Raw genomic sequence first — 12494 nt, 5'->3', positions numbered from 1 at the left:
CGGTATAATTATAATCCCAATTCCAGATAAAAGTTTGATTTTTAAAAAAAAAATTGTATTATTTCATAATTTTAATCTATTATTTAATTTATTTTGCATAGTTTTAAACAAAATTAAAGATAAATTTTGAATAATTTAATTTTTAATTAAATGAGGAAATAATTTATTTCAAAAGTAAGTGGTGGGTTTTGAATTCAAATAAATTTTATCAAACCATCATTGATAATAAGTCTTCTCCTTTAATTGACATCGAGACACCTCAAACCAGCCATTCTATTTGTAAATTAATTGTAGAAATGTCCAACAACTAACTTTTACCAAACAAACAATCACGAAACACACGTTCACGATTTAGCTCTTCGGCAACCTGGCGACCTATAATGGCCCAACTCAGGCCAACGGCTTCAACCACGCGAGTTGTTTAAATTTGATTGCTATTTCTCTTGACGGATCCAACGAACCACTCAATTGGATACACCAATGTGTTCCTTGATAGATCAAATACAACAACCAATCATATCAGATCTTTCAGCCGTACGCCGCACAATACCGAATCAACAAATTATTTTTTATTTGATGCCAATACAACCTTATGAGATAATGATGTCTATATCCTTAACCAGAGAAATAACAACTGTTGGAATGAAAGTTTTTACGTACGACTTTGAGTCTCACGATTTCAAAAATCAGATAAAAAATCAACCTAAAACTATATCAAAACTATTTCATAAATTTAAATAACAAGAACATACAATAATAAAAAGGGCAATTTATATTAAAAATAAAAACAATAGTTTTTTTTAGGTGCTGCGCCGCCTCCTCCTACTATATATATATATATATATATAATAAAAATAAAAATAAACCCTAAAATTTAAAAGAAAGGTGGTTGTGTCCTGCGCGCAGCCCTTCCCTAAAACCTAAAATTCATATATATGATAAAAATCCTAAAATTTCACTTGAGTTTTTGTGTCAAATTTGTATGCAATTTGTATATTTACTCATTTCTTGACGCATTGAATAATTATTATACTTATATAGAAAATAGTTGATTAAGTGTCAAAGGTAAAATTTATATTCAAAATTAATTAAAATAAATAGTAAAAGTATGTCTGTTAAATGTATTAAAATAAGAATTTTAAAAATAAAATCAACTTAATAGTTTCCACCTTAAGTTGTAAGTAGCTATTTACTTATCTATCATATTTAACACTTTTTGTTAAAAAATTATGTTGGGTAAAAGTTAATATTATTACGAACACAATTAAAAAATTAAATGTTTAAAATTTAAAATAGTATATCAAACACACCCTAAGTTGCATTTGATTTTACGCGTGTGATTTTTTATTAGTTTCTACGTACTATTATTAGTGCAAAGTAGTATTTGTTATTCAAATTGTTGAACATAATTAAAATATATTAATTTATTTAACAATTCAGATATTATAGTAATAGGTCGATTAAATCTTAGTTTGGTTGGCATTGATATTATTACCAGTGCAGATGGATTCAAGCACGCTCAAAGGCGTTTATCCTCCTATCTAAGGGAATAGTTAAGGTGAGATTATGAGTAGTTCTAAACATTTAATTAAAAAAAATTCAAATCATAAATACATCATGTTTACTCAATTCAATGTAGAATAATTAATATAAAGTAACATTATTCAAAATAATAACTAATTAACATAATTAATGTATATCAATATTTTGATCAAAAAATCCTAATCATTATCAAACTATTTGTACAAACTATAAAAAATTAATATATTGTTATTCAATTTTTTTCTTAATATTCAATAAATTCATCATAATTGTTCATAGATAATGTATAATTAATATACTTATGATATATTAGCTTATATAAATGTATTATTTATAAAATTACTATAAAATTTCTATTTAAAACAAAAGGTAATATATTTATTTTTCTTTATTTTTTTGGTAATGAAAACGTAATAGTTTAAATATGATCTAGTAAGTATAAAGTAAATTAATATTAGAATTATTTATTATTATATAAATTCCTTTAATAAAATTAGAATTTTTATTTATAAGATAAAATTTTTATAAATAATAAAAAAAACCAACACGCATTATTGTCAAAGCAATTACCATTCCAACTTATAAATGCACCAAGTCGATGTCATAAGGAAAATGCTTTTCTTCAAACCCTTTGGGCAAAAAGGCATGGACCACACATTTCATAAAACAAATAAATAAATAAAAAATTGTACAACCACCCCAAAATTATAAAAATTAAAAAATTAAAGCAACGGAAAGTAACATGCATCCATGATATTAATACCCATACCCTATTTATTTATTTTAATAAAATATTAATTTTATTTCAATCAAATCTATCTATCTATATTTACTATTATTTAACTTCTCACTACGTCGGTGCCACAAGTCAATCGAGCACCGACTCTGTTTAAAAAATTATAAAAATATTTTTTCGTGATTAAATAAGTTATATTATTTAAATGTATTTTTATGTTTTTATTTTAGAATAACACAATAAAAATTTGCATGCATTGGATTTGAACTTGTGCTATTTACGTCAATAAAATATTAATATTATTTACATCACATCACATCTAATTTTTATTTTAATATTGTACATACTTCATATGTTATTATTAAGGAAAATTAATTAGTATACTGTTAGTGGAGTTTTTAGACTCCACAAACAGAGTTAGGAGGGTCTAAGTGTCCTATAGAGGTATAATAAAATATTAAAAAATACTTTAAAAAACACATGTCACTTTTTTAAAGCCGCTTATGGAATAAAAATATATATTGCCGTATATCAAATACTCCCTTATTATTAATTAGTTTCAAACTATTTGTTTCATCATTTATTATATGCTATTTTTAAACATATCTATGTGTTCTAAATATGCAGTTTCCACAAGCGACGCATTATATTATTTTATTAAAATGTATTCGACTATTAATAAAATATAATGGTGTGATTGATAAACTGAAAAATTAATCGTTTAAAAGTTAAGTACTGAATTTTATAATTACTAAATTTTATATTAAATAAAAAGTTAACATAATTATCAAACACAATTAGAAAAGTAAGGTAACCTACACTAGTGGTTATCCAACTAGTAGTATTTTTTTAATCACTCAATTAAGAAAAATTATAAAGTGGTCACTCAACAATTAGTAAATTTTCTTTTGACTATTCTACTATGAAAAGTTACAAAATGACCACCAACTATTTAATATTGTATTTTTGTTAGTAATTAGCTAACGGTGACAATTTTAAAATTAACATAATAGAAACTTTAATCATCAATATTTATATACTGTGTCAATTTAATCATAACAATAAAAAATTGGCCCTTGTCTGTTTTCATAGGCTAAGCTCTTTGTTTTCATGATTTTGAGCCGCTGCTGTCTTGATATTAACTTTGTAGAGTTGCGTATTATTTAGGCATTCATACATATTAAACGATTTTATAATAAATAAAAGATCCTTAAGAACAAACTAAAAACCCAATTAAGCTAATTAAATTAATTTGCACATTATTGAGCATTTCTTATTAATTAAAAAATTCAATTAAGTTGGTTCATTAATGGTTTCTGTCTTTGACTAATATTTCATTTTTCTAATAAAAATATTAAAAATATTTAAATTTTATATAAACTTAAAAAAATTCAAACATACACTTAAATTTGACGGCCAATTATTAAAAAAATTGTTTTTATTGTTAAATTTAAATAAAAATTTTATTATTAAGCCATCATTTTCTCCACCATAGAAATCCCAACACACATACCAATTTTGCTGGTAAACGAATCTATCAACTGGGTGTAACACCCCCTTACCTGTGTCAGACGCTCGGACCGTGTACGAGGCATTACAGAACTTTAACAAAATTAATTTTTTCATATTTTATTTTAAAGTCTCTTTTTACATTTAAACATTTACATACTTGCATTAAAATTTATCAACACAACATTGAAATTTCATACACGTGGAATTTAATTCATATTAGTCCATATCGATGACTTATACAAAATTAACTATTATATAGTATATAAAGAACAATTTATGACACATAACAAAATGACCAAGTCCTCTATACATGCCATAATTCCAAAATAATATTTTTGACTAAAATATCCAAAAGGAAGTTGATAGTGTGACTGGATCTCTGACAACCTCCGATTTCCGAGCTCGCTTGGTAACATTATAAAACAAGGGAAAAGAGAAAGAGATAAGCATATAGCTTAGTAAGTAAGTATGTAATTAATAAACAAGTTTCTAGCATATTTTCATAGATAATATAATCATAATCACACATAAATTCATTCTTTATTCAAGTTCCAGCAACCTGTTTATTCGCATCATAGTCACTAAATTATTTTTATCCGGAGCTACAGAACTCCAAATTAAGATCCATAAATTTTACCTGAAACTAGACTCATATATCTTCTTACCATAAGATTTTTAGAATTTTATAACTTTTACAAATTAATCCTTTTAGGCATTTTCATCGAAAATTACTTAGTACAAACATCAAAATACATGCATATCATTCATGGGTAAATTTTTAAACACAAACCCTAGTTCAAAACAATGGTAAAAATAGGTAAATCTTGTTACGAGGATTTCAAAAACGTAAAAATCATTAAAAATGGGGATAGAACGGACTTACAATCGAGCTTGGAAGCTTGAAAAACCCTAGCCATGGTTTCTCCATGCAATTTTCGGCCTAGGGGTTGAAGATGGACAAAAATTGGCTTTTAATTTTGTTTTTAATTCATTTTAATAACTAAATAACCAAAATGCACTAAATGAAAAACTTTGGAAACATGCCTAACCATACCCATTTTTGTCCACCAACTTAACCAATGGTCTAATTACCATGTAAATACCTTTAATTTAAAATTTCATAACAATTGGACACCTCTAACACATAGAACTCAACTTTTGTACTTTTTACAATTTAGTCCTTTTGACTAAATTGAGTGCCCAAACGTCAAAAATTTCGAAAGAAATTTTCATGAAATAATTTTGTGAAATTGTAGACCATAAAAACACAATGAAAATAAATTTTTTTCTCATTAAATTTGTGGTCCCGAAACCACTATTCCAACTATCCCCAAATCGTCCCACAACTCAGGGTCCCTTTGCATGACCCATGCATTAATGAAAACCTTGCAACCCTTAGGGATGTTATATCCACCAATAACAGTGGTCTTACTGGGCATATGGGGAATTAGCAGTGGAGCAACCAGTTGAAGACGAAGTGTCTCCTTTATGATAGCATCCAAGTAGACAAGTTAAGGTATATGAGATTCTTCCATCATGTTCTAGTTTCCGACCACCGTATCTAATTCCTCGATGAGTTTCGTCATTTTATCTGGATGGCGTAATAGTTCGGTTATTGTCCATTCTACAGTAGTGGGTATTGTATCTATACTGGCGACCATCAGATCCTATGAGATATGGAGATTAATTAATATTGTAAAATGGAAACTATCAACAGTTTTGTGGATGTTATTATGTTAAAGTTATTTACCAGAAGTAAAGCTTTGACTTCGTTGATGGATAAAGAGTTTTTATCATCTCCACGGTAGTGCAGTTCCAACAATTGCTGCATAAAATCTTTGCTAATTTTTTCCTTTTCTTTTCCATCATCTCCAATGTTTCTTCGGTTCTTTATCATTGATTCAAAAACCCCATAAAACCACGACAATTGCTCCTTCGCTTTGGATTCAATTCCTTGTAAATCAAATGGGGCGAGAATTGGGAAAAGATCAAAAACGTTCGCTGCTGCAAATGTTCTTATAAGTTCATCCAATCGTTTCCTCATCTCAATCAAATCTTACGATGCATCACCCCATAGCGTGCACATCATCACTCGTAGAACGGTTACTGATAATTGTTGATATATGTTAACTTAGGAACCAACTTTTCCGTAAATCTCCTTCACCATTCGTCGAACCTCCCGTCGATGAAGCACGTAGCAAGCATCCAAGCTTTGTTTACTCATGATTTCGCAAATAACAAGCTTACGCGGCCGGTTGTATCTAGGACCGTTGGGTGTCCATAAGATGTTGAGTCCACCAAATGTGCCGACCACAGCGGCTGCTGGAACGTCATGGTTAGCAAAGATGGCATCCTGAATTTTGAGGACCTCATTGGCAAGTGAAGGCGAGTTTATGACTATTGCAAACACGCTCTCCATCCGAAGTTTGAAGATGGGACCATAGATCCGAGACAGGTCCGAAAAGTAACGGTGCAATTCGACTTTAATGAAGGGAAGGTTTCCTATTATAGGCAAGCCTAAAAGACCAAGTGGTAGATGTGGGTTTATTTTGGTGAATTTCATACCCCAGCACCACCATGCACAGCAGAAAATTACTAATGCCGCCGCCGTAAGAGGAGCAAATTCAGGGGCATGGCAGCCCCATGACCAGCCTTCGCAAGCAAGAATTGTGTGCTTGTTGCATAAGTTGGTCATACTTGGACCCTAATGATGGTCTTATCTCCAAGATTCTGATCAACTTAATACATACTTGTAAATTATTTTATTCAAAATATCTATATCTATTTTAACTAAAAGAGAAAAATGATTAACTCAAAATATATAAATGCCAAGGTATTAGTTTTGTAAGAAATTTTTTTTTTACAATCCAAAATGTTTAATTAAGATTGTTGCGGATCGAGTCTTAGCTTAGTATGAGTATTGTTGTCAATGTAGGAGGACGAAGATTTGAGTGCTCTAAAGCTCATTATCCTCGTTGAGGAAGGGTTATAGGTAGTTTTAGACATTGTGTCAGAGTAAAATTTCCCATATTACGATGAGATAAAACCTCTAGATTTTGAATTTACGAAAATACTTACGATTATATAAAAATAAATACAAATTCATAAAAAATAGTTTATATAAAATTATAAGAGAATATTTAATATACTGTATGAGTTTTATCCACTATCAATTAATAATACCATGATATATATATATATATATATATATATATATATATATATAAAGTAAGTTATGGTTAATTATTTTGGAAACAAATCATCTGAGTCAATTATTTATTCAAAGTGAGTTAACATCAATTATTTTATTTAAAGTATATAGATTCAAAAATAACATCATGTTTATATGCATCTTAAAATTTTCAACAATTCTTTATTAATTTCGATAATTTAAATTATACCATTTTAAACTTTTATGGAGGAAACATGTTATCATATATAAGTCATGTCACTTTTTTTTTCACATGATACACAAAAACATTTAATTTTATGTACTTTTAAAAGGTAAGGATCGAATCGACAAAAATTGTAAATGTTGAGGGCTAAATAAGTTATTTTTCTTTTACACTATTAGCTTTAACTTTAAAATTAGATGGATGAACCAAAATTTTAAATAAAAAGTACAAGTGCTAAATTTTAAATTAAAAATATAGTATAGACCTTTGCACGTTTAAACCTATGCTATTTATTTCAATAAAACATTAATTTTACCTCAACAAAATATATTTATCTATACTTATTATTATTTAAGCCCCCAATAAGTTAGTGTCACAAGACAATAACTCGGTCAGAAAAATTACGAAAATATTCTTTCATAATTAAAATAAGTTATATTATTTGAAAATATTTTAATTTTTAATTTTAAAAACTTAATAAAAAATTTGCATGTGATTAAATTCAAATCCATATTATTTATGTCAATAAAATATTAACTTTACAAGAATATTGTTTACATATTTAAATTTTATTTTACGCACAATTTACTCAATTTTTTTATTTTAATATTTTAAACTTTTGTTTCTTAATATCACGTGGAGATCATGAATCATGCGTGAAATGTGGCATGGAATTTCATTACATTTAATGCTTTTATTTATGTGTTTAATATTAACTAGTTTTAAAATATTGTAATTGTAATTAGCGTGAAGCAATCTTTATTGAATATAATTAAAATATATTAATTAATAATTAAAATATTATAATATAAAATTTTAAAATAATAATAAAATTATTTTTAACATAATTAAATATAATATTAATTAAGTGATAATTAATATATTTAAAATTTTATTCAAGTAATAACTCTATTTTACATAAATAAAATTAACACAACTTTTTGAAGTCAAAATTTTAACTAATAATTGTAAATTATAATTATAGCTTTCACAAATTTTTTCTATATTTTATGCTTAAGAATTTTATTCAAGTAACAAATCTATTTTAAAATTAGCACAACATTTTAAACTAATAGTTATAATTTATATTCTAATTACTTTTAAATCCGTAATTATCATAATTTTTTTATTTTAACTTTTTTAACTAATAATTTTAAATTAAATATTATAATTTTTTTAAAATGTGAATTCAGTAATATGATGAAAAATAAATGATGTCGAAACCATTTTTTTTGGGAAACGAGTTGTCGACTTGGATTTTGAAAATGAAAACGAACACGGGAGTCGCCACCAATCCTTTTTTTGATGAGGTGTGATCGGGTCACCTCAGAAAATAGTTATTTTTAATAAACGGTTCGATTTATTAAAACAACGCTTTTTTGGTCTACGAAATTCAGAAAGACAGGTTCGGGAGTCGATTACGTACAAGGAAGGATTAGCACCATCGTAACGCCCAAAAATTGGTACCTAGTTGATTAATTAGTGTCTTAATGTCGAGAATTGGAAACTTTGAAGAGATTCAAAATACGATCCTTTGTTAAAACGCTGAAAATTTTCGAGGAAAGAGGGTATATTTCACGTTAATCGAGAAAGAGAATTATGTCCCGTAAGTTAGGACACAATGTATTGAATTCCCAATACGAGATTATATGCCAAAAATTACTTATTTGAAAGATATTCGATTATCTCGGTTTTAGAAAAGAAATTATGTCCCGTAAGTTAGAATACGATCCTTAACTAATTCATGAGATCGTTTTAAAAACTTATGTTTAGAAGAAATCGTATTCTCAAATTTGTCGAGAATAATTGAAACCCCGTAAGTTAATGTACGATCTCTCGAATTTCTAAATCGCGAAACATTGTCTTGTCTTAAAACTCTTCTTTTTTTTGAATAATGGGTGAAAGCTGATGGAATATCTAAGAATAATACACGCGTAGTTTATTAGATTATGCTTTAAAGAAATCGTTTGAAAACTTTATTGCAATATACATTTGAAGTAACAACGAAATAATTTACATAATAAAATATAATGGACATGGCATTAATATTAAGGAACCGTAAAGTTAATACGCATAGACGATAACACTTATGATAATGCAAATGATGATGTAATAGCAATGAGAACAATGACAATGAGCACACAACATATCTAATTTTAATACCAACATTAATAACCAAAAGAAAATAAAACAAGATAATACATATAACAATTTAAAGTAAATAATAATTTAACATAAATGATTTATAAGAACAATAAATAATAAAAGTTTCAAATAAAAATATATAGGAAAACTTAAAATAAATAATAATAAAACATTTTAAAATAAATAATATTATATATAAAAAATAAGTACAAACAGTTTTAAAGAATATATAGATATATATGAAAATTTAAAAGATATATATATGTAGAGGCCCAAATTTTCCCGGCCCGCTAAGAAACCAAACAGAAAATAAACCCAAAAAAACAACAAAAACAAAAACAAAAATAAAAGTTAGTAGTTCAGTCCATTTACTATAGGCCCAAACAGCCAAAAACCCAAATTAACCCTAAGCCCAAAATAATAGCAGCCCACAAACTAAAATTTTCTAACAAAAAACTCTAGGTGCGCCGCACCTAGGTCTTTAGGCATCTGCCACGCCCCAGCGCACGTCACCCCCACGTTCGCCTCCACGGCCTTCGTACCTGCGAAAAAAGTGGATCCAAACAGCAAATAAACCAGCATACAGCAGGCGAATAACGGAAGGAATTTTTTGTTTTTTTTATGATTATTTTGTTTTTTCATTCGGTTATAAAAAAGGAATGAAAAGCATTGTAAAAAGGATTCCCGAATGAATGAAAAAGGAGAAAAGAATACATATATTAAAAAAATGTTAAATTGCACATATTTTATTGCTATTTAAGTATAAAGATTTTTTAAAAATTTGTTTTCAATTTATTGGGAAACATTTATTTTAATGTTTTTAGTGTTTTTGATGTATTATATTTTTAAAACATTTTTATATAAAGAAATTTAATACGGGCTGGTCGGGCCAAGGTTTTAACATTTTTATTTGAGTCAAGATTTGGCAAAATTTTAGACCTATTTTTAGGTCAAGCCTATCAATTGGGCCTAGAATTTTGTTAGGGTCCGACTCGACCCATAGACAACTCTAAACACACCATAATAAGGTATGTGTTTGAATATAAACGTAGCTATTGCAGTAAGATGAAAATAAAAAATGAGTATTAAAGATATTAAATTAAAATGTATATTATAAATAGAATTATGAAAAATATATTTATATTAAATAATAAAATCTAAGTTAAATTTATATTTTGTATCAAAATTATAATTAGAAATATGAAAATTATATAAATACTAAAATAAAGTAACATAAAGGGATAAAATGAGAGTTTCAACTCTTCTTAAAACTCCAATTGGTAAATTGAACCGTGTGTAATTGTAGTGTGGTTGAATGAGTGCCGCAGAGAACAGTGAACGTACACTCATAGAGTCAATATTGTACAGTAGTTAGATGCCGGTTGTCCAACAGCTTCTACTTTTACTTTTAGAGTACGTTTGGTTTGCTGTATTGGAATAGAGACGTAATGGAATAGAGGTGTAATGGAATAGATGTGTAATAGCAAATCAATTGTTTGGTTGAATGTAATGGAATAGAGGCGTAATAGTATTCTTGTGTTTGGTTGAATGGAATAGAGGTGTAATAGCATAATGGAAAAAACTAAAATGACTAGAATACCCTTAGCATAAATTTGTTTTGGTAAATGACTATTGTTATTGTTATTTAAATTTTAATAAGATTATTAATATCAATAATAAATAATTTAATCATATTTAAACATAATTATTATTAAATATATTATAATTAAAAGATATAATTTAATAAAATTCTTAATAATCAATATTCTTATATGAATTTACTCAAATCATAATATATGATACTATAAAATATAAATTAACATAATTATTATTAAATATATTATAATTAAAAGATATAATTTAATAAAATTCTTAATAATCAATATTCTTATATGAATTTACTCAAATCATAATATATGATACTATAAAATATAAATTAACATAATTATTATTAAATATATTATAATTAAAATATATAATTTAATAAAATTCTTAATAATTAATATTCTTATATGAATTTACTCAAATCATAATAAATGATTGTTATTGCTTGTGATATTCTTATATAAGAATAATTAATATTCTTATATATTATTCATGTCTGAATATAATGCTCTCATACAAAATTTTCCAATTCATAATTGTTCTACAATTTGAAAAATGAATCTTTTAGATGCTTAATTGAGGCGATGTTAGAAAAGCAAATATCAATTCCCATCATCATGTCAAACCTTTAGGTTGAACAAAAGAGTAAAAAGGCATCGCAGACTTTAAGTTTTGAATTAACAATACAACTCGATTCACTTTAGCGATCATTCCTCCCTAAAACACAAATATGAATGATCGTCTTAAAAGAACAATGACTCAAATTTATAGACGAGATTTGCATTCATCAAAATCCATACTGGTCCAAGCAACAAAATACCCTCCCTACTACTGTCTCATAAAAGGAAAGAGAATAAAACACCACATTAGAGTTCCGAGTAATAATATAACATCATATAGTGATGATTTCATAACGTTTTCATCTAAATTACATGTCCAAGGACCATGACATAAACAAATGCGGACCATGCTTTACATCGAATAACACGATCGCCCAAATAAGTAGCATTTGATTTCGTAACTAATGAACACATACATACTTGAGTGCAAAGTTCATGAAGTTCTTCATAAGTCCACATCGCCATTATCACACTTTATCAAGAGTCGGTTGTCGGTATTGCCATTTGAATTGCACGTGACGAAGCTCATTAAGAAATCCATCGTGAGCCGATGAAGGCCCGTTATTGTTTTTGGGGACATCATCCGAGGAAAAGCAAGTCAAATGCATAAGGAATGGGGACCGTGAGAAGAAGAAGAGGTGAAGGATGAAATAATACGATGGGAAGTCTGAAATTCCTCTAGGTGAATCACTAATTCCAGACTACGAACCTGGTCTTTTCGAAACAAGGAAAACCACAGAAAAGGAAACAACCATTATGGAAGAAAATATCCATCAATAAACAAGAATGGAAACAAGGTCGGACATAAGGAGAAACAAGAGAAACAAAAATAGAAATAAAAACGACATGACAAAGGATGCCCAATATGACACTCCCAAGAGCCCCTAAACAACAGTGCAAACACGAATCGCTTGCAACCACAAATCTAAAAGAAAGAGC

The 12494-nt window shown here is 27.4% G+C and overlaps 1 protein-coding gene across 1 annotated transcript; it reads right to left on the bottom strand.

Moving 5' to 3' along the window:
- Window positions 1-5256: 5256 nt before the first annotated feature.
- On the bottom strand, window positions 5257-6407 carry LOC105800878 (carnosic acid synthase-like). The gene is made up of 2 exons (XM_052623162.1): window positions 5541-6407; window positions 5257-5457 (listed from the first exon to the last, which is right to left on the bottom strand). Exons 1-2 carry the CDS (start codon window positions 5832-5834, stop codon window positions 5332-5334), a joined length of 420 nt encoding a protein of 139 aa, XP_052479122.1. The 5' UTR covers window positions 5835-6407; the 3' UTR covers window positions 5257-5331.
- Between the last annotated feature and the right edge of the window lie 6087 nt (window positions 6408-12494).

This window comes from Gossypium raimondii, chromosome 11 (genome assembly GCF_025698545.1).
Source record: "Gossypium raimondii isolate GPD5lz chromosome 11, ASM2569854v1, whole genome shotgun sequence".
In the NCBI taxonomy this organism is placed as follows: domain Eukaryota; kingdom Viridiplantae; phylum Streptophyta; class Magnoliopsida; order Malvales; family Malvaceae; genus Gossypium; species Gossypium raimondii.
Note: the sequence above shows the minus strand (reverse complement) of the source record. Positions and strands in the feature narration are given on the sequence as shown.

Excerpts from the sequence above, each read along its gene's own strand:
- LOC105800878 (XM_052623162.1), bottom strand. The coding sequence starts at position 5,834 with ATGAGGAAACGATTGGATGAACTTATAAGAACATTTGCAGCAGCGAAC. Across the intron at positions 5,458-5,540 it reads AAGTCAAAGCTTTACTTCTG|GATCTGATGGTCGCCAGTAT; the intron begins GTAAATAACTTT and ends CATATCTCATAG.